Consider the following 26,942-nt stretch of genomic DNA (forward strand, 5'->3'; position numbering starts at 1 on the left):
TCTTTCCAGGTCCATTTCCTACATTTCAAATCCAGTTCATCAATTAGTTTCTATTTTAAAAATTATTTTTATGGTAGGAATGTTTGACATGACATGTTCCCTCCTCACAAGTTTTAAATTTATAACACAGCATTGCTAACTACAGGTGCAATGTTACAGAGCAAGTCTCTAGAATCCATTCATCTTGCTTAGCTAAAACTTTATACCTGTTGGTTTGTAACTCCTATTTCTCCCTCCTCCCAGCCTATGACAACCTCTGTTCCACTCTTTGAATCTATGAATTTGACTACTGTAGAAACCACATATAAGGGGAATCATGAAGTATTTGTCTCTTTGTATCCAGTTCCTCATGTAGGAATGTAGGACTCCTGTGTGGCCCTTTCCATAGGACAGTGTGTATTCTGTGATCAAAAAGACTCATTCTACTTGCAAATGTCTTGTAATCTCTAGTTTATCTGCAGGATTCCTGCCTTAATTTACCCGGCATTGTCACAGTAGCCAACAACTTTCCTTCAGTATTTGCATCTTTTCTTTGCCTCCTTCTCGTTCTAAGGCAAGATCACTATAAACTGAAAATCTTAATGTATTATATCTGTGTCTAAAATTCTAGGTATCTTCTATTATGTATAAATATGCATGCAAAATAATGAAAGGATAAACTAAAAGCTAACAAAGCAAGGTAACTTTAAAGAGAAGAGAGCTGTACACAGAGGGATGGAATGATAGCAAAATTTTTCTTAGTGTGTACTCATATTGTTTTTATTTCATATTATTCTAAATGCTTTTTCTATGTAAATTTTTAAAATCCAGAAAGAAAAAAAACAACTATTACAATTTGAAACTTAGTAAAACTAATTTAATTAACTCTGTCAGTTTATTTGAATAACCGCAGAAAATAATTACTTCAAAAGACTTTAAACACACAATTCTTACTATTTCCTTAGTGTGACATAGTTCAAACACAAAAAGACATGAACAGATATGTAAAACTTCATTTACTCGTCTTATTATTAGTAGTAATGTTGATAACATCTTATTTTTGAAATTGTCTTTTGTATACTATAGGAAAAGGATAATTACAGTTATTAAAGTATAATCATTTAAAATTAAGATTTTCAACATAAGAAAAGAGAGATATAAACATAAAAGCAAAGAATTGAGAGGCAATTTTGTGTTCATAAATTTTGTTTTAAAATAGTATAAACATATGTATCTTTTTGGAATTTGGTATTCCTTTTTTTGTTTTTTATCATCTTAAGTTAGCCAGGTTCAGAAAGCCGAAGTCCTCATATTTTCTCTCATAGAATATAGTCCAATTCAAATACAAGCAATATTATGAAAAAAAGTTAAAAAGGTGAATATGGTTGATGTACTTCCTATATGAGAATGAATATAGAATTTTTAAACCTGTTGGAATCACCATAAGAAGGGGACTAAGGTAGAAAGGAGAAAAATAGAGGACATAAAACAACTTGGGTTACAAAACATACATACATGGAATTGTTACAATGAAACACTCTGTACAGCTATCCTAAACAAATAAAAATGCCATTTTTTTTCAGAAGTAGAGAACAAGAAGGCAAAGCAGGTCCTCTCTGGGAGTTTGGTACCAGTGGAAAGAGGGAGGATATAAGGAAAGGTGTAGGAGGGTAAATGTGGTGGAAATACTATATACACATGTACGAAAATGGAAAATGAGTCTTTGAAACTATTCCAGGCATGGGAAGAGGGGGGACAAAGGAGATGGAGGGGGTGAATTCAATATGATATATTGTAAGAACTTTTGTAAATGTCACAATGTACCCCCAGTGCATCACTAATAATAATAAAAAAGTTAGGAAGCAATGGCAGTTCAACCCAATGGGCACCTGTGCTTAATGTTTTAGTCTCAAAATACCATTTCTGGTAAACGATCCAGTTAAGAAGCAGCTGATTCTGGACTTTGCCCCATGAGGGAAGCAAAATTTGTTTTGGATAATTATTATTTTCTTTTTTGCAGTAATCAAATTTGAACTCAGGGCCTCGCTTGCTAAGCAGGCACTCTACCACTTGAGCTACTCCACCAGCCCCTTTTTTGTGTTAGGTGTTTTTGAAACAGTGTCTCGCTTTCTTTGCCAAGACTGACTGTACTAGTCTACATTCCCACCAACAGTGTAAGAGAGTTCCTTTTTCCCCGCATCCTTGCCAACACCTGTTGGTGGTGGTGTTGCTGATGATGGCTATTCTAACAGGATCCAGCAATACCACACTTGGGGATATACCCAAAAGACTGTTACTCCAGAGGCACCTGCACACCCATGTTTATTGCGGCACTATTCACAATAGCCAAGTTATGGAAACAGCGAAGATGCCCCACCACTGACGAATGGATTAAGAAAATGTGGTATCTATACACAATGGAATTTTATGCAGCCAAGAAGAAGAACGAAATGTTATCATTCGCTGGTAAATGGATGGAATTGGAGAACATCATTCTGAGTGAGGTTAGCCTGGCTCAAAAGACCAAAAATCGTATGTTCTCCCTCATATGTGGACATTAGATCAAGGGCAAACACAACAAGGGGATTGGACTATGAGCACATGATAAAAGTGAGAGCACACAAGGGCGGGGTGAGGATAGGTAAGACACCTAAAAAACTAGCTAGCATTTGTTGCCCTTAACGCAGAGAAACTAAAGCAGATACCTTAAAGCAACTGAGGCCAATAAGAAAAGGGGACCAGGAACTAGAGAAAAGGTTAGATCAAAAAGAATTAACCTAGAAGGTAACACCCACGCACAGGAAATCAATGTGAGTCAATGCCCTGTATAGCTATCCTTATCTCAACCAGCAAAAACCCTTGTTCCTTCCTATTATTGCTTATACTCTCTCTACAACAAAATTAGAAATAAGGGCAAAATAGTTTCTGCTGGGTATTGGGGGAGGGGAGAGGGAGGGGGCGGAGTGGGTGGTAAGGGAGGGGGTGGGGGCAGTGGGGAGAAATGAACCAAGCCTTGTATGCACATATGAATAATAAAAGAAAAATGAAAAAAAAAAAAAAAAGACTGACTGTAAACCATGATCCTCCTGATCTCTGTCTCCTGTGTAGCTAGGAGTACAGGCATGTAGCACTGGGCTGGAAAATTACATAAGTTTTTGTGTCCTGAGACAGAAATATCAAAATAAATTCTTACGGAGTTGGTATGCATAGTGATGAATTTAATTATCTGGGACTAAGAATTTATGTATTTAGAATCTATGTTTAAATATTTGGCAAACTAGAAAAAAAGTAAATGAAAAATGTAGGAGAAAAGGAAAAATAAAATAGGAAAAATGTTGAAGCTTATTGAAACAAGGTGTGGTAGAATTATATTTTCAGAATTCCTTCTCTTGTGTAGTGTGGCTTAGTGTGAGCAAGAGGAATCAGAGTGGGCTAGGCTTGGAAGGTAGAAGGCAAGCAGGGACATGTACTGTTTACCCTTAGGAGGTCACTTCAGGGGGAAAAGTGCAAATATGCATGCATAGTGATCTCTTTGCTCACCTGCTTGGCATGGGACAGCAACTGTGCCTGTAGGAATTTTAGCTCCTGCCAGATTTTCCATTGGCTCCTTCTGCTCTTGGGTCAGGTGCACATTTAGCTTCATGAAGAAGGGGAATGGCATCTCCTGAAAGTCACTACCATCACTGGAGCCTTGGAGATCACAGGACCAATGCGGGTTCCAGTTTATCTTCATGAAATTCAGCCCATCCCTTGCAGGTTGTGTATTGTCTTGCTCCATTTAGCCTGCTAACAGCTCCTTCCCCCAGTGCATCTTCTTCTACCTTTAGATCCTAAACACTCATGCAGAAGCATAAATCTCTTCAACTTTATCAGTTGCATAATGTCAAATCCAAATAATGCACCTCTATGTTCCTGATAATTCTGTTTCTCTGATCAAACTCTGAGTGATACAACTGGGAGACATAGGGAATTTATATAATATTTTCTCCACATTGGTCTATATTTTAAAATATTCTTAATAGTCAAAATAAAATAATTATTTGTCTTGACACACAGAGCCCTTCAAGTTCTAGTCCCAATTAACACAAATATCTCTTTTCCTCTACTTTCTTTTCTTTTACTTTCCCCCTCCCTTTCCCCCTCCATCCCTTCCTCTTTTTCTTTTTTCTTTTTTCCTTTCCTCCCTTCCTCCCTCCCTTCCTCCTGCCCTCCCTTCTTTTCTTTCTTTCCTCCCTCCCTCACTCCCTTCCTTCACTGCTTCCTTCTTTTCTTCCTTCCTTCCTTCCTTCCTTTCCTCCATCTCTCTCTTTCTGTTTCTTTCCTTTTTTCTTGGTACTACTTTGTCTGCAATTAGTATCAGAAGTTTCCTAAAACTGGCTTCAGTCTATTATTGAGAATGTCTGACCACCAAAGAGCAAGATGTGAAAGATTATTAAGAAGTCAAACATTTTCCATAATGCTAAATATGTGAAAAATCATTTAACATTATGTTCTTTTTAATAGCTTATCCTAGTTTCTACTAAATGATGGGTATTTCTTTTTACTATTCTTATACAACACATTAAAAAGTTACTATTATTATGCAGGTGATAAAAATTTATTTTATAATCTATTACTAATGCCATCTCTGTCACCTAAGATTTTTTTTCTCTTAGGCAATAATTTAGTTGCTGTGGCCTAGCACCCATTTAATTCTTTAAATCCTCCAGCTAATTTTTCAAAATTCATATTGAACATTTAATTTTCTGAAAATTTTTTTCAAGATTCCTCCAGGTAGAACTGAATTTTTTGTTTTACTGCAATACTATCTTTCCAACGTACTTCCTCATTACATTGTGATTGTAGAGTTTGTGACTTCCTTAAGAGAATGTAATTCCCTGTTTTTCTTTAATCCCCCCACGCACCTCAAGATAATATTTTAAGGAGTGTTAAGTGAAGGAACACTTTTCTAATTCTCCTTGTTCTGATAGAACAGAAAAAAATAGGATTTTGATTGGGGTTTTTGTAAAATGAATATTCCTACTAAGGGTAATATCAGAAGTGCTATGAGAATTCTATTAATCAAACTTTTTATTTTGCCATGTTCTTGCCAGTCTGCGACAGGGTTTAAGATAATAAATTCAAGGGAATATCATCTTCTGTATGTGGTTTCTATGTTAGAAATCTACTTGAATGAAGCCTTATTAGATATACTTGGTCTTAAAGTTAAATCACTTATGTAACTCGGTGCAGGTGATTATATGCAAAGTTTTACACATCCTACTTTAAAAATCTAAAGCCTCTTCTTTTTCTTTTTTGTTTTGGCAGTACTTGGGGCTTGAACTCTGGGCCTCACACTTGCTAAGCAGGTGTTCACCATTTGAATGACTCCATAAGGCTGTGAAGTCTATTCTTGAGAATAGCAATACCATGATATTCACTCATTTGTAAAAGATATAATATATGAAAATGTCATTTCATTGCATTTTTCTCTTCATAGAAACACCTGACAGATGTTCTGTAGAAGCATTTAATAAGCTACTCATAGGCTATTTACCCAGTCTGAAATTAACAGATGTAATATTTGTATTTTTGTTAAATCAAAAAAAATATGCTAATAATTATCAAAAAGTATTTAACCAGTATATCCAATTTCAAAAAAGTTTGCAACACAGCTTGAATTTCACACTTTGATCCATGTGAAGATTCTTGAATCAATATTATGTACTGTAAAGAAAGTTATTCAGTGCAAAATATATGTTATAACAGCTGCATTCAATTTTCACTGGCTTCAAATTCTCCATTTTGTTGTTATTATTATCTTTACCCCAATCCATATTAGATTTCCAGGTCATTCCAATGAACACTTTAGTGTAGATAATTTGAAAGGACCAATAGAAGTGGATTAAAACAGAGAATCTCAAGAAGCAAAGCCCTCTTAACATACTTTATGAAAGTTATTTTTTTATAAGGCTATTTTGAGACCAGAAATTATCACTATTTTTGTTACAACAAAAGTAGCTTATTAGATGCCAAAATATTAAGTGTTGTATGTGGAACAGAAGCAGTTTTGCAAATATACAGTCATTTTTCTATATTTTTCTAGAATGAAATAATGGGAAGATGTGTAATTCCAGTAGTAAGTCTTTAAAAATTGGAAGATTTAAATTAATCTTTCACCTTAAATGTTGAGGAATAAAGGTGTTAGGTCAACATTTCTATAAACTTCACCTTTATTGATGTGCTACATATTCCTCTAGTTTTGGCTTTACTTTCAATTTGAAATAAAGTAGGAAATTAGGGACCAAAATATCATCCTCTGTTATGATAAAATCAAATATGGCAAATTCTGAAATCAACCAAACTTACAAAAGATCAATCGTACAACCTATGAGAGATTATTCTAAATTATGTCAAACTTAACATAAAAATCTTTAAGAATGGTGCTTTGGATAAACATCTCTTTGATGAAGACACAATTTCATATTGAATGTAAATGTACATATTTCTGTTTATATCTTCTTAAATATCTGTGCATAGTATTATTGATACTGGAAATTCCAGGTCCCAAAGACACAAAGTACATTAAATTCACTGTGTATGCTATTCACATCAAATGTGTTCTGTTTAAGTAAGCAATTAAGTTAGAATTTCTTCCATATTATCTGTAGAAAATAGTTGATAATTATGAATATTGCCAAACCTCGAACCCAAACTGTTTCATAAGCATTTACTTTCCCTCAGCTACATTTCTGTGTATAAAAAAATCTATTAACTTGGTGAAAACCATCACTTCTTTATGTGTGTACAGATGCAGCATCCAGATTTTTACATACTGTTTTATTTTGCTTTTCCTACCTCTTGTTTTCTTTCTTCCCATCTTAGAGGTTAGAGGGAATGGAGAAATACATCTGGAGCTCTGCTGGTACTTGAAAGGTCTAAGGAAATCTGTGACCCTTAGAACAAGACTAATTTTGCAGTAACTCAAGCAAAAATTGTTATATGACTCAGGACATATTAAGTGATCCATAATTTGCTAATTTTTTCTTAACTTGATCAAAGTTCCACCAACTGAAGCAAAGTATATAAATATTCATAGACTTATCTGTAGTTAAAGGGAGAAAGTAGACCCTTATAATTTTGTAGTTCTAGAAAATTACCTTTGTATATTTTGAAACAACTTTCTTATATGTTCAAATTAAAGCAACCAAACCTGCAATGCTAGGGCTATCTTAATTATATTACACTTAAGATATTATAGATGATCAGTGCTTAATAATTGTTTTGAAAGAATAATCTACCTTTTTTTTTTTTACTTTAGTTAACTTTATAGTGAATGCAAAGTACACACATCAACATACGCATGTTGAATTCTTCTTACTTTAGGGACAATGTGCTTACTTAAGCATTTATGGCTTCTACTAAAATTCTCATCTTAGTTTAGATCCAAGTATTTAGATCTGAATATTTTTTGGAGAGATAAGGGGCAAGCATTAGTTATTTCAGGAGTCCTGATGAAAGCAGTGTGTCGATTTCATAGACCCTGCCAAAGTTGCCTGTGAGAGCATAGTGACTAAGTGATGGCAGAGACTCATGGGCAGAAGCACTAGAAGATGCCTGGGATCCCTGTTCACTTTCCATCCTTTTGAATGGCTCAATCTGGTGCAGTTGGGCAAACCCCACATTTCCATTGCTCCTTCTTTGAAAAGGAAAACATGAGGATAGCACTGTGATTACGAGGTGAATCATTTGGGTATGTGCACCAAGCCATCTGCTATAACCATAGTTATCTCAAATGCCTTTAGGAATACTGGACACACTAATTGTGTGGCACTTGAAGACCTTTTGAGTTGTTTAGAGCATGCAAGCAAAATGGAAGAAGCCTCTGTGTCAATCAACAGACAGCCTTGATTTTTCCCCCACATCGAAATTTATTAATTCTCCATCACTGTACTATGTTATTTCAAAATACTATCTCATAAAATATTCATAACAAATTTGTGAAGTATTATTATTGTCACTTTGTAGCTCAGCAAACTGATGCACATAGTGTTTTGTTATTTCTTCAACTATAAAATACTTTTCAACAGACCTTGTTTTCCCTTTTGTCTCTGTATCCAATAAAGTTTGGTACAGTGAGGTGGGAAGCCAGAACTTAAATGCTATCAGTGTGAACTCAGAACTCAAGGTTTTAACCATTATTTGATGATGTTTCTCAGGATATGAGAGTGTGTAATGGGTCAAATGTAACTTAAAGAATGTTAAAACTCATAGTTAAATATACTGAAAGTATGGATTTGTTTCTTGAGGAGGAAAGTAGAGAAAATGGCTAATTTGATTCTTCATACAGAGTTCCATTAAGAAACTTAAGTCTGAGTATAGTTTGGCTTCAAAAATAGAAAACAAATAAAAATATGATTTAATTTAAACTTTTCTTAATCTTATTTGCCTTTCTTGGCATTATTTTATCAGTGCCAAAAGATTCAGTTAGTGACCATGAGTAACTTAAAGTCATTTCTTCCTCAGGCAGTGCTGTAGTTTTCTACATGAAACATAAGATAAAATTAAAAATGACTTGAACACTGGGAAATATTTCTCAGCTCACATAACAGGAGTGCTGGAGGTGTGGTGTCTCCCAGACTGGACAATTCAGTGCCTCAGCCATGTCATCACAAGACTTAATTCTTTTGGTTTTCAACTTTTGTCTTTTTCAATGAGTCACTTACAATCTTTAAGTTTACAAGATGACTGTAGCAACTTAGGCATTATCTTCCTGTGGAACAAAGTCCTTGTTCCAATTTTTAAAACCAAGAACTCTCCTCCCTGCATCCTTCCATCCAATATATACCCTAGAGCCAATTGTGAATTTATGCTGTTTGTTTGACAGCACACAGCTAATAGCTGAGTCTTGCTTTAGAGGCCTGAACGTGGGTGCAAAATCTAGGTCCATCACCTTCTAGCTATGTAAACATGGACATGTTTTTAAAATTCACTGTGGCTTAGTTTTCCTTTATTTAAAAAATGAAATAGAACAATGTGCTTACTTTATTGGGTTATTGAAGGAAAAAGTGAGTTAGTATATGTAAAGTTCTTGGAAGTGTTTAATTGCTATTATTTTTATGATGATCATCACAGATGTGAATGTAATTTAACTCATGGAAACATAAGAGATAAGAAAGTATAATTATCTGACTATCCCCTTTAAAAAGACATCAATAAGTTTTAGTTGCATTGTATAATATTTTTCCCATTGATATGGTTTGGATGTGGTGTATGAAAGAGGGAAGAAGAATCAAATACTATTTTACCTAAATGTATGTGTGTTTAGATTTTTTAAGTTGTTCACATAGTTGAATATCAGAAGCTAGTCTTACACCAGCTACATTGCCTTCCCCAAAATACTCAGACTTGGCCAGATCATGAAGTTAGAGATGCTAAGTGCATTGAGTGCCTTTAAACATAAGGATAATTAAACTGATAGCTATTTTGTTGAATTTTATTATGAAGTTCCTCAATTAACACTTAGAAAGAAAGGGAATAAGAAAAGAGTCTCAATCTACTTCAATAATAAAATTCCCATTTGCAGTGTTCTTCTACTAGATATAAAATATGTCAGTGCTAAAAATTCCTTTAGTGATGCTAGTATAATCCAGGTCCTTACTAATAAAATTCTCAATTGCAATTATAAAGTTCCATTTCATTTCCTTTCTCTAAGGTTTAATCTCAGTATTAAGACTACTATTTTTTGGCTCTCATGGAACTCTCTGTAATGTAGTAAAATACGGTACAAAGAATGAAGAAACATTTTCAATGAGTCAGAGATAATGACTAGCATTTTATAAGATAAGCATTTCTTAACTTGGGATAGTCTGTGTGCTCCACCAACCCCCCAGAATACAACATAAAATACAAAATTTTCTCAGGCATATTCTCTGTCTCATAGTTTTCCTCTCTCTATGTAATCTTATTTATCATACAAATTAAGAAATATTCTACCAATTTTAATAATGACAACACAAAAAAGTCAACTATGATCCCAATCCCTCTTTAAATATTGAAGATTGAGTACAATCCCTGTCATTTACAATAAAATACATTTACTGCCTCCAAATTTCTCCCATTTAGCCTTTCATGTGCTCTGCTGAAACTGTTCTTGGAATGTCATCAATGACATCCTGAGTCTTCATCTATCAGCACCATTTGCCATATGGATCCTCTATTCTCCTTAAAATCATTTCTTTTCTTGATGCTTTCCATGATCTTGGTTCTTCTTTCTCTCCATCTCCCGGTTTCTACTTATTACTGATTTCTTCCTGTTCCCCCAATTATCTCCCTATTATCTAAATGCTGAAGTCTTTCTGAGTCCCTTCTCTTGGTGATCTCATTCAATTGCATTGTTTCAGTTACCTTCCATCCTTGTTACTATCTTCAGGTGAATCTTCTTTTTTTTGTACATCATATTGAACTACATACATATCTCCATCTCCACGCAAATGTCTAATAGGAAATGTAAGTTTGAAAAATCTGAAATTTGGCTACTTTTCTACTTCACCCCCCACCATCCAAAACATCCAATACTGTTTCTTTCCAGGCTTCCCCATCTCAGCAGCTGCTATTTCCATCTGTCCAGTTTCTCACATCAGAAACTTTGAAGTTATCTTGGAATTCTCTCTACTTTCACATCCCACAACATATACAATTAATTATATCACTGAAATGCATTCAGAATCCAATCACATCTCATCATACACACTATTAACCAGCCTGGTAAAAATCTCCATCATCTTTTTTCCAAATTATTTCAGTTGGCTGCCTGTTTCCAACTTAGCATCACTTTAATCCTCAGCACAGCAAAAAGAAACATTCCCCAAGTCAAATCATTTCATTCCTCTGCCCAAATCTTCCAATGACTTCCTATCTCAATCAGAGTAAAAGCCTAATTTTGGAATACTTAACCTTTAGATGATATAATACATTTGTATGATTCTGATCTCTTAAGGGATAATATTCTCAGAAAAGCTAAAATAATCTTTGAAGTTAAGAAAAATATAGCTCTAAAATTTAATTGCATATTGATGAAAAATCAGGTGCAATTTATACTGTATTTCTAGATCATCTCTTCAATCAAATCTTAAAGGCTACTTTTGCCTCTTCAGTGCAATTTTCATATAATTAGAAGAACACTGTGGAAAACCCTAATTTTTCTATTTGCTTGAATTTTTGTTATTTGTTCTCACATTGCACAAGCTTTTTTTTTAATCTTTAAGAGGAGGATTTATAGGTTGTAGTTTTTCCTGGTTTTATCCACTGAAGTTACTAGAAGTTAAAATATTTTTTAATTTCAAGGTACTGTGATGTCTAATGAGGATAAATCTAATTAATTTAGTTTGAGTTTTATATAATCTCTACCATGACAATTCCACATTGTCACAAGTAAATATAAATAGATCAATCAGTATTTTGTTTTAGTTTTTCTTTGAAGAAAATCTGGCATTTTACTTTATTTTTTGCTTTTTTATTATATTATTGCATTGGGGGTATATTGTAACATTTACAAAAGTTCCTATAACATATCATAGTTAAATTAATTCCCTCCATTATTTTCCTGTATCCTTCTTCCCTCCATTCTTAGAATAGTCTCAACAGGTCTCATTTTACCATCTTCATACAAGAGTACATAATATTTTAATTTAGTCACAGTTGTATTAGTCAATTTGCAGACTGCTGTTTGAAAATTACAAAGCTATCTTTCCCATAATGCTGCCAAGTACAATATGGTCCAAAAATGATTCCTTTTTTCATTCTTAAACATCCACAATATAGGGTTTATTTGAAATTTGGGTGATCCAAATCCTAATTATTTGACTCATTCCTAACTTTTCCCTGTCCTGAAGTATAATTTAGGTTATGAGCCTCTTAAAGACAATTCCTTTCTGAATAATTTCATAATTACAAAGATATACTATAGCTTCTCTTTTTAACTGAATAGACATACAATAACAAGATACAGTTTCTATTTCTGTACCAAAAAATATAACCAAGAGATATTTAAATTCTTGAAACTGATATATTCATTGTCAAAGGAAAAAATGAAGGAAAACTTTTTTTAGTTTTCTTGAGAATAACTGTGAAATTTTTCTTTTGTTTGAAATTCCTTTTAGCAAGCTCCATTGCCAAGATTGGCTCAGATCCTCTAAAACTCGTCAATGATGCTGTGGAGGAAACCACAGACTGGATCTATGGCTTCTTTTCTTTGTTGTCTGACATAATCTCATCAGAAGGGGATGAAGAAGATGATGATGGAGATGAGGACATTGATAAAGGTACAGAGAGCATAGAGTTATATCTTCTTGCTAGGACCAATATTAGGTATGTAGGACAGTGACTCACTTAGGTTTTAGCCCAAATGAGCATTTGGGTTAGGTTAAACTAAAATGAATATACTCTGAGTATGAACAGTATTTCAATAGACTTCCAAATACAGTAAACTGTTGTCTATTTGGTTTTCATCTAATAGTTCATCTACCATTATGGCAAATTTGTCAAAATTAAATATTACCATTAGGGTAGCATTATAGTAGAGGGAATCTTATTACACATGCTTACAAATACACCATAGATAATCACATTTATATACACATTTGAGCAAAAGTTGTGGCTATTTTTCAAGTTTATCTATAAGAAGATTGAAATAAAACCTACAAAAAATAGAAAACATAAATGCTTTATGCACATAAGTCTTATTCACAGTCAACTAAGAGGCAGCAATCTTACTAAAAGCACAATCAAAACAATAAATTTATTGAGCCAAATGGAAGTATAGAATGAAAAGACACAATCTAAATGTCACAGTAATTATGAAGCTAACCTATGTGTTTTCTCATATCTAGTAATGAATAAAAGGAAATAGCAAAATTAACCCATACATATATGACCATTGAATGGGTATGAAAAGGACAAAGTACCATGATTCTGCCTGTAAAATGACATTTTTTAGGGAGTCAGACTTAGCTATCAGAGCATATATATTCAGCCTTGGCTAACAGCAAAGCCCTTAGTATTAGAGCCCCTTCTAAGACTTTGTCTACATTTATATTTGTTCTGCCTTCAGTGAGAAGTCACAATGAACAAGAGAAAATTGAAGTTAACATGATGTATGACCTATAATGTATAATTTGGACCACTGCCACAATTTTAGTGAGCTCATAAAATAAGCTATCTCAAATAAATTTATATAACTAAAGTTTATACTTTGGAATTTGGGAAGCAAAACGATAAAAGACATCTGATTGTCAAAATAATGTTTTTTTAAAGAAATGAAAGAAAAAGGATAAATAGTGAAACTATATTATGTCATGTTATAAGTTTCTCTAATTTACTATTTTTTGTTTAGGAGAAATAGAGGAGCCTCCCTTGGAAAAAAAAGGTTGGTTGGATGTTATTACTTTTGAAAAAATTCTTTTCCTTTTATTATATTGTTGATTTTCAACATGCTGCAAATATATTTTACTTATAAAATTGTTACATTAAATTTATTTTTAATACAGAGATTTTGTTTAATGGCTGGATCAAAGTTTATAGTCTGGAAAAAACTGTTCAATTTCTTCCAGTGAAGGTCATCCCCTATTTTTTCAGTTGATTATTTAGGATGCCTTAGTCTGTGGGTTCATGCATGTCCACCTATATACAGAGGAGTATGGGTTGGAATTTCAGGAATGAGGGCAGAATTCTGGAGTTATGGAAATAGCACAGAAAAAGATGAGGCTTGTTATCTTTATTCTCATTTTCTCTAGATTTATTGAGTTTTAATTTTAATTATTATATTTTCCTCTTAGTTTATTGTCAATATTACTTTGAATTTTAGGGAACAGTTATGGTACACAAGGGCTGAAATAGTGTGGAGCATAATGACCTTGGAGGCAAAGGCATATCAGTCATTAGGTATCATGTGTATCCCAAGGAGAGTAGTCATCTGTGGTGCTGGAATGTGATAGCTGAGGTCTTCAGTAGCTGAGCACAGAGATCACAATCCAAAAGTTGAAAAGAATATGACTAGGAGAAATGATTCAGCTTTGGAGCAAGAACTTTTACAGAATGTTGCAGGAATTAACTCTGGAAGAGGAGCCAGGGAGTCCAGGTGTGATCCTGAGTTACATTCAGTGCCAAAGAAAAATCATTCAACACTTGGCCAGACTTGATTGACTTGTGATGTTTTAGTTACTGCTGCACTTGTCCACCAGCAGGTTGTTGTGATATCTATTCCAGCAGATACTATGCTGGCCTCTGTTGCTCTTCCAAGACCTTCTGTGGACTCAATAGTGGGACCCAACATGGGGCTTTAGCAGTGCCTGAGCAGATGGTGACTGCCACTAATAGCTGGGGAAAATCCACTTAGGGCATGTTATTGAGCAAATTAGAATTTGAAACTTCTGTAACAAAAAAAAAAAAAAAAGAAGAAGAAGAAGAGCTCAGCTGGCGAAACATAAGTGTGGTTAAGTTATCCAGAAAAGAATGCACATATGAAACTCTAAGGAGAAAGGGAAATCAGGATGAGAACTCAACAGCTCCAAACAGAATTCAGCCCTAGAGTTCAGGTTTAGAAATTCTAGATTAGTCTATAAACTTCTAAGGTTCATAAACAGGTTTTTAAAATATATTTATTTCATAGCTGATCTCCACTGACTGGAATGTTAAGCTAATGGGCTACTACTGGTCATTGTCTGGAAATGACAGTTATTCATTTATTTACTTTTAATTGTTGTGTTGGGTAGGGGTACTTTATAGCATTTTCAAATGTTCTTACAGTATATCAAATATATCATACTTGAATTCACCCCCTCCATCATTGTTCTGAAATGACAGTTGGTTTCATGTTTATTTCATCTGGAGATAAAAGAGAACTGTGGAGGACCACAATGTAGCCCCACCCAGCACAACAACAGAGGAAAAAAAAAGAGAGAAAAACAAACAAAAAAGATTTTCTCAGTTATAAATTGAATCCCATGAATAATATAAGATCATGTTAGCACCATTTAACAAACAATATCTTCTTTCTTTCTGATTTGAATTTTCCTGTGGAATTATTTCAAAATTACTCTGCAGGTAATGATTAGCAAATATTGAAAATCCACAAAGTTGTTTAAGTATTTTTCCATGAATTATTGCCTTGATTCATCAAATCAGAAAAAAGATTATTAAATGGTTGTTTAGGAAAATTTTAAAAATGTCACTATGACTGAGAAGTCAAAAGAGGGATATATGTGTTTTAAACTTTACATACACTAATGTCTTGAAGGACTACATACCCCAAATTAGGAGGAGAACTGATTTGAAATCACTTGAATATATTTTCTTAGCAACATTATTTTCAAAGTTACATGGAAAATGGACATTTAGGGAAATATCTTATATACTTATACTCTACTCCAAGATAAGTATGAAAGCTAATAAATGATAGATATTAATTGAAAACTTATTAAAGGATATATATTTTATTGTAATTATTATTTTTACATATAAACTTTCATAGAGTCATGGAGTCAATGTGAGTTTTAAATCAGTATGTAGTATTTTGTAAAACATTTCTAATACACATTCTGCATTTAAAATTACAGGTTTAAATTTATTAATGAAGAAGTGATTCTATTAGCTTATTCCTATTTCATCATGGATTTTTTATACACTTATATTTAAAATTTTTGTTTAAGAAGTATTTTTGACAATGTAGAATGATAATCTCTTAAAACATTTGATTTCTTACATTTAGATGACTCTGCATTACTGCTCTTTCCAATTCATATAGGCTCAATACGTAGCCATTTTATATTATTGAACTTATCAGTCTCTAACAGTAGCATTTTTTATTCAACTGCCCTGTATCTACCTAAGGCATTTTATTTAAATGTACTTAAAATTTTAGTTTTATTTTCCCAGTTACTATTGTTCCTACCCAAATAAAAAATTCTACCTTCTTGTTATTTATAGGTGAAGCTAGCAGTTCTAGTGTGATGTGGAATAATGGTCCACTCAGCTAATCTCAGGGTTGCATTTGATTATTAAACAGGTTATTAATATGGATGAAATTTTTGAATGCTAGTTTTTGGCTATATTGTTATATATAAATATAGCTTAAGGGCATTACATGTAGTCCCTAGTGTCTTTATATTCTTTATGAATATTTATTTTTCAACTTGTCAATTTTAAAATAAGTTCTATTACAAAGCACTCCATAATGAGTATCCAAAGCACTGAACCTGTAAAAATACCATTTTTATTATGTAATTATCTAAAACTTTTAACTATGGATACCTAACAACCTTGTAAATCCTATTTCCTGGATCAGTTATGTGCTGTACATAGTTGGGTACTTTGTTATCTAGGTCTGTCCTGTTGAGCAGCATTTTCATGCCAAGACACACATCATGAATATGTTATACCTCACTTTCTAGGGGGTTCACAAGTGCAGAAACTTTATATGAATGAGATACTCTTCATATGCTTTTCTAAATTGATCTGCTTGAATATATACATAAATTCAGAAATTATTACTTATACTTTATAAGATAAAGAAATATTCGTTCATAATTTCTAGAGTGTTAACCAAAAAGATGCCTAACTAGTGGATCTTCTGGCTCTGTCTAAAACATATTATCTGCTAATCAAGAAGCATGCTGTATAGCTGGTGTTCTGTGTCTTGACATGATGCTCTGAAGTCAGAGATGTGGTAGAAAGGGGTGGTGGGAGCAATGCCATGTTTCATTTAATAGTTTTGCTTTTTATTTGCCTGAGTAATATGAAAGAGTGCATTGCTCTTGAGAGAGGTTCTCATGAGAGCAAATATCGGTAGGAAATAATAAAATCTAAAAATGGTTCTTAAAAATTTGAATGTAAGCAGTTTTTTTTTCAATAGTGGTTCCTAGAGAGTATCATTGCCTTGAAGTAAAAGCACTTTGAAGCAACCAAAGTAGTGTAGTTAGTAACAATAATTCCTTTAAATACACTTGGGAGACTTCTCAGACAACGAAACTTTTAAAGACACGTGAATAAATTCTTGGAATCCCCTTTTCTATGATTCCTTCTCAATAATTCTATACTTTTCAAAAAGAATGTTAAAACAACCTGACAAATTATATTATGAAATATTTAACCGAATTATGGGAAAAGTTCATATTAGTTCACCAAATAAAAATCTTTAGTTCTACCTCTTATTAACAAAATAATAATATTTTAGCTATATACATATATATCTGTATGTGTACATATATGAATGTGTGTATATATAATATATATCCTGGATATATAATATATATCCTGTATATATTATTCATAAGTGCTATAATCTCTGGTTAAAAACTAAAACTATATGCTAACTGTTGGGTGAACAGATACATATGTATATTCAATATGTTATCTCTATTTCTTAGTATAAAAATTTTATCTTGATAACTAAAACAAATTTATTTTTTATTAAACTTATTTAATTATTCTCAAAAGTAAAACTTTGGGGCTTGATGTTTCCCTCATACATATATTACCAAACTTTTAAACTTTTGAAATCTTACTTCTAGCTTCATAAAGAATTTTAAAAAATTATGCGTATGTGATATAATATTAGTCTAAGTAGAATAGTATACAATACAATATTGCCATGTCTCATTGTATAACTATTTCTAAAATAAAATTATTTAGTAAATTCACATTACTTTAAATTTTTACTTAAAATCCTCATCTGCTTTAAATAACATGTCTTCCACATGTGTTACAAATTTATTGTTTTCTTAATTCTCTCAAAATATGAATTAACACTATTTTCATTGAAAACAAAGTTATATTTTTTGACAGAAAGTAAACTTATTTTGGTTACAGATTTGAAATCAAAGGCCTTCTTTGTTCGTTGGGTAACACAATAAACATTTCTCATAAAAGTTTGCGGCAGCTGCAAGAATTAGATTAAAGCAAGAAATATATTTAAAAGCACATAAGACAACATAATTATGTCCAAAATTGTTACAATTCGGAATATTTCTTTCCTATCCCTTTCCAATCATATTGTTTATGAAAGGCTCAACTATGAGAGTGTAGAAGATATGTCTGATGGTCATTGCAGTATCTGAGAAATCTCCTTTATTTTCCAGAAGTTCACAAAGTCAATGTCTTTGAGGACAGAGAACAAATACTTTGTAAATCATGTGTTTTTCGAATCTTTGTTTCTAATAAAAGTGAAGATGGCATGAATTACCTAGCTAAAAGATCACTGAAAATAAATTTCTTAGCCAGGGGTCGTGATGTATGGCCGATAATTTCAGCACCCTGGAGGCTAAGGCAATATGATTTCAAGTTCCAGGCCAATCCGGGCTGCACAGTGAGAACCTGTTTCAAAGAAGGAAAAATAAAAAGGAACAGAAAAGAAAGGAAAAGAAATTTCTTATTGACTCCCTATGTCATTTTGACATTACTTGAAAAGATACCAAAGATGAAGTAAAATAACCATAATAACCTTATCAAGTACATGTGTGTTCCTATGTGAATCTGCACATATATAAATACCTATGCAAAAGGTAGAGATGTACATAAGGATTCTTGACACTTACATCTTTAAAAGTAAAAAGAGATGCTTAAATTCCCTGAGAAACTGTATCCCATTAAAACTATGTCACATTTATCCACAGATACTATTTTTAAAATCTATTAATCTCATAAAGATATTTTAATAAAATTTTACTTTTTCAATTTAATATTTATGAAGATTTATAACATATCCTTATAGACTAAAGGTGAACATATTAAAGGATATGAAATCATAATATATGAGAGAAAAATTTAAATTTCAGCATGTACAATTTTTATGATGATGTAAGAAAGAAAAAATAACTTCTCAGGGATAAAAATAGATTCCCCTTGAAGAAAATCCTGTGGGAGAGGCAGAATTCAAAGAGAAAAGGAAATTTTTTGAATATTAAAAAAATGATAAATTTTCAAACTACTTAATATTTGGAGGCCATCAATTCAAATTTTTAAAGGAATGCAGTGACTTTACTTTTAAATATCAACATTTTCAATATACTTTAAGTCACTTACAGCTTTTTAACTTATGAAAAATTTGATGTTTTCTTCCAAATGTAGGAGAAGTTGCAATTTTTCAAAATTTTCTAAGAAATGTGAAATGAACAAAAATGAAGATGACTAGTAAGGAATGAATATTTTGCTTTCAGGATAAGCCTAAGTTTACGAGTGAGAACAAAGCACAGATCTCACCATGAAGCAATGTACATCCTTACATAATTAGTATTACACAATTCTGACATTATATCCCTTCTAGGGTTAAACTCAATTGATAAATTTGTGTTTCAATTACATTTTTTCAAGTGCTTTCTGTATGTCACGCTAGTGCTAGTTGGAACTGAATGGGTATCTTTACTTACAACACCTTCTAAGTCTGATAAGGAAAGTTTAGTAAATAAAATTAAAAATCACTAAAATGGAGCTTTTGTATGATACTGCAACTAAACATGATTATTGCTTACTAATAACCAGATCAGTGTGTCAAACACAGCATGTTACAGTCATTAAATTGCAAATGTCTAAAATACCTCCTTATTTAGTAAAATGTCCTAAAAAGATCATATTGAAGACTTTGATGAGTGAACAAGTAAATGAAATAGTATGATTATGGCATTAAGTAGTTGACAATGATGAGAGTAAATCTTTATATGAATTTATATATAAAACTGATGTGAAAGAGTATGCAAACATGAATGATGACAATAATATTTAAAATGAGCAGATTATTTTTAGACAAATAGACTAATTTTGATATTTTTATCATTCATAAATACCCCAAGTCAAATTAAAACCATGTTCAGTGACATAGATAGACACACACATACAAGACAAGAGGGAGAGAGAAAAAGAGAGAGAGAGAAAGAGGAGAGAGAGTATCCAGTAGTTAAAATGTATGTCCATTCTGCACAGTATCTTAGTAATTTTCCACATTTAAAAAAATAAAGTACTGGCTTATTGCAAAAATAATAGAATTTTTTCACGTTTTTATTTTAATATTTAATGTTTCACTGTCTTTCCAAATAAGGTAAACACTTACTGAAAGTATAATTCTTTAGCAGGTATATAGTTTTTAATATTTTTATACTAATATGTCTAAGTGCAAAATATTGGATATATTTATCTCCTTTTTACAGTTTATTCTTACTTAAAACTTTATAAGTCTGTGAATAAGAATAATCATGACACTATTATGTACTGTCAAATATGTAGTTTTAGAAGATCATGCTAGTCTCTTAACAATAGATTATGACTTATATTGCCTTTTCCTGAGATCTAGCTTAAAAGTCAGAGAAGAAAATAATCATCTTTCAGAGCTGTGCACACTCTTTTGTGTGTGTGTGTATGGTGTAGGGGATTGAGCCCAGGATTTTATGCATACTAGACAAGTGTTCTAACACTAAGCTATATTCTCAGCCCACATAGCTTTTTTTGTAAAGGAAAAACTTGTCTCCAATTTTAGGGGCATAGTGACCTTATTGGTTATAGATTTATGTTTGCCTTTGAAAAACACACCAGAAGCCCCTCTGTATTATGTTTAACTTCCTTGCTTCCTAACTATTTTCCTTCAGATTAAAGATCTGTCCCTAACGATGAGCAGGATCTATATTTGAAGTCCAGTGTTCTCTGAGATTGTACTTGATGGATGCCAATGGCAGAGGAAGATGTTTCTCTATTTAGAACAAACAAATTACAATGTCTATACAGTCCATTTAAAATTGCCTTAAGTCTCCATGGTTGAAAAGAGCTGCTCGGTAAATTTAAACTTAGTTCCTTCTTTGTGTACTTTTCTTACTTTATTGAAATCCATAATAACTCTTTGCAGTCACAGTGAATGAGGAAGAGCCAGGAGATCTGAGAATCATAAATATTCAAGACTTCAGGATTAGACCATTTAGAAGGTTGTATTTCGTCATTGGTAGTAAGATAGATGGACAAGTTTGTGTGCCACAGCTTTCCTTCCATTCATCTTTGCTGGCAGCTTCTGTAGCTTAAATCAGGCCGAACATTAAGTATCTGAAAAACCTGGCACATGAAAAAATTGGGAAAATGGAAAGATGACTAAACTTGTTAGAATTCATAGCCTCAGAATATTGGTTATTAGGTAGACTCTAGTAACATTGTTAAGTAGGTAAATTCGTCTTATTCTTCTCCTCTAAATAGGTCTTGATCAAAACTCAGCTCTGTAACTGCTGCATATTCCCATCATGCTGTAGGCAGAACTTACTGCCCTATCCGCTCCCTGCCTGTCACAACATTGATCATATGTGCAGCTATAGGGGAACTGATGGCAGGCTTGTTGGTGGGCACAGAATTACAGAGTAATTCTAAAAATAGGGGATTTTATGGATTGTAAAGTCAGTAAGGAAGACAATTTAGGGTGTGATTCCCCATATTAAAAAAATAAAAACATTTATTAGGATATTTTCCTCTAGTACAGAGGGATTCATTGTGACAATTCCAAATAGGCTTAAAATGTATATTGATTAGATTACCCCCCATTGTCTCTTCCCATCCACCACCTCCCCTCCCACCTAAAGGAATTGTAAAAAATTTCTTTGTTCTATTTCATATAAGTATATGAAGTCCATTAGCCATATTCCCTTACCTTAATCTCCTTCATTCACCCTCCCACCTCAACAAGTACCCTCTCATACACACTGTACCTATTTTACAGTCCTATCTTTCATTATTAATATTTAAGTCAATGTTTGAAGGGGTTTCTCAATGTCTCCCTGCTGTGAGTATACTTTACTTTGATCCATTCAACACCTTCCATTGCTCTCCATTACCCCTTTCCCTCCCACCTCCTATTTTACAACAACTTTCAATATATAACCTTATATCCTCTATCTTCTCAGATGTCATATTTTATGGTATTATTGATGCTCCATCATTCTCTTTTTCTTTCCATCCTTCCCAGAGTTCCATAGAGTAGTTCCCACATTTTTTTTACACATCATGATTACTTACTGATAAAAATAGCAAACCTGAAAGATGAAATGCAAACTAAGTCAATATGGTTCTAGACCATTGGAATAATTGCTGATAATTAATACCCTTCAACTGAACATATCAAAATTTTAAACGTAATGGAACTAAAATAAAATGGAGACAGTGAAGAGGTATTTGTTTTCATTTCCCTTGTGCTGTTTGTTTACTGGTTATGGTTATGTCACTTAACATTAGTTCTTCTAATTCTCTCACCTGTAAAATGAAGATGCTGGATTTATTGATGTCCAGGTCCTTTCCAGACTATGATACTCTTTAAGTCTTATTAAATCATGGTGTCATATATTAATCATGTTATCAAGAGTTTCATCTGAGGTAGATCCTTACAATGCAAAATGCATAATGGCAAGCAACTTCAGCATCATCTGGGGCTATTTAGAAATCCAGCTTCTATTTAGACTCACCGAATGACGATCTGCATTTTGAGACCATCCCAGGAGATTTCTATTCACATTAAAAATTGAGAAACACTGATCTAGACAGTAGTTCCCACTTCTGATTGTGTTTATGAAATAACCTTAGAGCTTATTTAAATTGTAGATCCTATTTGTCTTTACCATGAGACGCTCATTGTTTTAAAATCTTTCCAGAAGCCACATGACCTCAGGTGGTCCAAACTGATGAATAAAGTCATGAAAAGTAAAAAAAAAAAAATCTCTCCAGACGATTCTGATGTATGACCATATTGATCTTGTCTAGTATCTCATCAAATATGAAGCACACATCCCAACACAGCCAAAACCTCATCCAGATCTATAAACTCTGCAGTGATTGTATAATAAAAGGTATTATTAGAATCACTTCCACATGCTAGGTTTTTGTACACATAGGAAATTGTATTACATTTTATAGGTGAAGAAAATAAAACCTAAATTAGAAAAATGGATTAACTTGAGATTCTAGAGTTCATGGCAAAAAAAATGATATTAGGTAGATATCATGTTAGCATGTTTAGTTTGAAAGTTTTTCTAAGATCATGAATATGCATAGTTGAAATTATTTTTCCTGAAAAAGTTTGACTTCTCTTACTAAGGAAGAAAACTTAACAAAATAAAGGCCTGAACTATTTTACATTTATGAGCTCGAACATCCCAGAAAGAAATTCTCCTCAATGTCAATATAACAGAAAGTATCAGGAAATATAGATGCCTAAACATAATTTGTTATGTTTGTCTAAAACATTGAGTTCACTACAATATTTTTCCTTGCCTTCTTTAATTAGCCACTAAGCAGATAAGTACATTTGCTCTGTAATTTATCATAATTAATCTTTGTGTCCTAATAGTAATTGGCAAAATCATACAAATAGCCATGCTATGTTCAAAAGGATGAATAATTAAAAAAATTAGTATTAAAAGGAGAAAAATTATAAGAAGACATTTTACATTATCTGATTCTTGTGAGATAGCTTGAGAAAACAATGATAAAAGGCATTCTTTGAAATTCACAGCCCTCATAATAATTTAATAAACTGGGTTGTCATCTTGAATTGGGATAGTTACCTTGGTGACAGAGATTATCTTTTTAACTTCTGGAGTCTGTCATTTAAAAATCTGAATTGATTACATTTTGAATTTATTAACAGTGGCTCATATTGATAGAGGAAAAAAATGCATGCTTTAAGCTGGCCACATAAGTCTTACCCAAAATTAAAGTACCTAACAATAAGCTTTGTTATGATTATAAATAGATGAAAACTATTTATCATTAGCAAAAATACATGCAATCTGACAAAATAACTTAGAAAGATTTAATTACAAAATAAGCTTGTTCTTAGGAATCATTTAGCACAATCTATTTTCACTAATTTTGTTCTATTTGTTGTTGTTACTTTCAATCTTCTCATTTTTGGTAAGTATGGCCTCCCTTCTCAAAGTCCATGTGAAAGTCAAGCTCAGAGAGTATTGGAAAAAATCTGTTGACTCAGTCATTAACATTGGTTGACAATACAGCTCAGACACATGCGTTCTGACAGAATTAAACAACCTAAAGAGGGAGAAAGATAACCAAGTCAATGAAGTGAATCTTTGACTCAAATTTGGAGAAGTTTTAGAGATTTGATGTTTTGATTAATTACATGTTTTCATAGGACATGTAGCACATACCATGAGAACTAGAAATTTCCCTTACAGCTGAAAATTCCAAGTTTGGCTACCAATAAGATCTAGAGTCCATATTCATCTTCTTAGATGTCCAGCATAAAAATATTTATGCCCAGATTTTATAATTTCTACATTTAAAAGACTATAAATATATAAGCCAATATTATTAGACAGAGGAGAATGCAGAAATAATTATAATAGTGTAATTATTAATAGAAAATGCTAAAGAAGTATAACAGTTCTAAACTTTGAGAACACAAGGAACAGAAATTTTGGGGAAATAGAAATTGTGGTTCATTTCCTGTAAGCTAGGTAAAGTAGCACACTCTAATTTTAAATTTTGCCTACAATTTCTTTTGTTGAAATAAACATAATGTTTATAGTCAACACTTTATTATAGGTATAATATACTCATTTATAGTTTACTTGTTTTTATATAAACATCTATAAAGTATTTGTATTAAATGTATCAAAATATACTTATTGTCCTTAGTTTGATTATTATTTGGCTTTTCATTGTTCCAGAAAATGATTTTTAAAACTGTATACAATATTAAAAATTTCTGAATAAGTGTTACAATTTAAAAACATCTTTCAGATATGTTATTCTATTTCCATGAGTAGTAAAATTCTGCAACATTTCCTATAGTTTCTTTTAGAAAGTTAAAATATTTAGGTTTTTTTTTGTAGTGTTGCAGATCAAATCCAGTGCCTTGTGTATGCTATTCAAGTGCTCTACCATTGAGTTACATCCCCAACATTAAAAATATTTAGGAAAGCAACATTTTACTCCATCTAATATAGTTATTTTAGTAGTTAAACTGAAAGTGTCACCATAAAGAACAGGTTAGATATACACCACAACAAGTTTCTATAATATGAAAGATTTATTGTAATTCCCATGCAGATCTATGAAGTAGGTACAATTATTAACCTCATTTTATGGATGAGGAAATGAAGTTCACACAGCCAGTAATGGGAATTAGATTTGTACAGGGCACATTCACTCCACACCAGTATTAATTAACTTCAATACTAAGATGCATTTACTATGTCAGAAATTAAAATATTTTTGTATAGATTATCCAAGTCTATATTTTCCTAGCAAAATACATGATATACTAGAATATATGTGATAGATTTATGACAACTTTCATATGGAGAGTATTAAAATAGTCATTTAAAAATCATTATTGCAATGATCATTGCAATCCATAATTAATGAATAATCTAAAAACATGACTTTTATTTATTCTTACCACCCTAATAATTTATTATTTTATTATTTCCTATCAATTTAAAATTTCTCTTATTGTCATTATACTTTCAAAATGATCTGATTGAGAATATATTTCATTGTATCCATTGAATAGTAAAGCACAGAAACTAAAGTTAAATTCCTCAAGTTCCTTAAATGAAAGAAAATTATAAATGCATTAGAAACCTAGCATCATAATCTAGAGGTGTGGCACAAGTGATAGAATGCCTGCCTAGCAAGCATGAAGCCCTCATTTCAAACCCCAGTACTGCCAAACAAGAAAAACAAAAAACTACCACCGAAACCGACCATAATTTTTTCTGGTAACTTCAAAAATTTTTATTTTAGAATGAGAGATGGTTAAGAATCTACTGCTTTATCCACTTCTCATCTTCACTTACATCTCTCTGTAATCAGCCAAAAAAAGCCTAGGGGAAAATCAAGAGTAATAAAAGAAATAGGAAAATATCCTCATTCTGTGGAGTTAACTTGTCCTTCTCTTAAATCTTTTTGTGCCTCAATACCATTTCAGAAAGAGTGAAACATTAGTGGAGGACAAGGCTGACAGAATAAGAGGATCCCTTTTGTTTTTTTCTAATACATTTTGATAATTATCATTGTTTTTTCATTTTATTTTTCTTCTGCCATTCTCAAAATTCAAATTAAAACTCGTCCATAAGGACCTGTGAGCGCTCCCACACCTGGATTGAAATACTTTGTTCTCTGTATCTTCAAAACCACAAAATCTTTCAGAGCTTCCAGTTATCAGCTACCAACTACCAACTAGCATCACGTGCTGAGAGATAGTACTTTTTCAGAGGCATTTGACTTTTACCTAATTCCAAAGCACATGTATTTGGAGGTAGATAATAAATTTGTCCCTTTGTCCCTTGTACTCAAATTTGATTCAGGTTTAAGTAAACTGTTCTTTAAAAGACTATCATAATTTTGAACACAGTTTTATGCTTTTAAACATCATTTTTATATTACACAAAGTAGAGACATTCATCTATCTGTAGAAATTATGAATGCTATTATTATAACTAAATGCTATGGTTAATATCACATAGGAAAGTCTTTTTTTTTTTTTCTCTGAAGTTTGCTGAAAACTACAGGGCAATGAATTCCTGCCTTTAATGAGTTGGATCTTTTAAGTTTAACTTTTCAATCTTATACAAATGGGCCTAGCTGGAAAGAGCATTTGAAGGTAACAAATCAGGTATAGTCTGTGTATGAGAAAAAATATCTTTTTGAAGTCTAAATTGGTAACATGCTGCTAGTCATTTGGACAGGAGCCTGCATGGTCATCATTTCCTGGCTAAGGTGTAAGAAGACAGAATTGGCACACCATTCAGAAGGCCTCAGTGACTCCTCTGACATCTAATAGCTGGTGATACTAGTGATGGAATCCTATCCCCAAGGAAAATGCAATGTAGCAACAAAACATGCAAATAGATATTTAATTTCTCCTAACGTTTGAATCAAAAAGAGGACATTTTTGTCCTCTATGAGCAAAATTGTTTAGGTATAATAGGCATTATGATTTAACTGTG

At 32.4% G+C, this 26,942-nt stretch overlaps 1 protein-coding gene across 33 annotated transcripts in view; it reads left to right on the plus strand.

Annotated features, from left to right (window-relative positions):
* Positions 1 to 26,942, plus strand: part of Trdn (triadin) — a 374,084-nt gene that overhangs the window by 54,214 nt on the left and 292,928 nt on the right. For all 33 annotated transcript variants that reach the window (XR_012448649.1, XR_012448653.1, XR_012448655.1 and 30 more), the window contains 2 exons: positions 12,120 to 12,281; positions 13,352 to 13,384. Coding sequence is in view for 30 of the 33 variants with exons in the window: in XM_074075307.1 (XP_073931408.1) it covers positions 12,120 to 12,281; positions 13,352 to 13,384 (195 nt within the window). In the remaining 3 variants the exon portion in view is untranslated. The remainder of the gene's footprint in view (positions 1 to 12,119; positions 12,282 to 13,351; positions 13,385 to 26,942) is intronic.

This window comes from Castor canadensis, chromosome 1, assembly GCF_047511655.1.
Source record: "Castor canadensis chromosome 1, mCasCan1.hap1v2, whole genome shotgun sequence".
In the NCBI taxonomy this organism is placed as follows: Eukaryota; Metazoa; Chordata; class Mammalia; order Rodentia; family Castoridae; genus Castor; species Castor canadensis.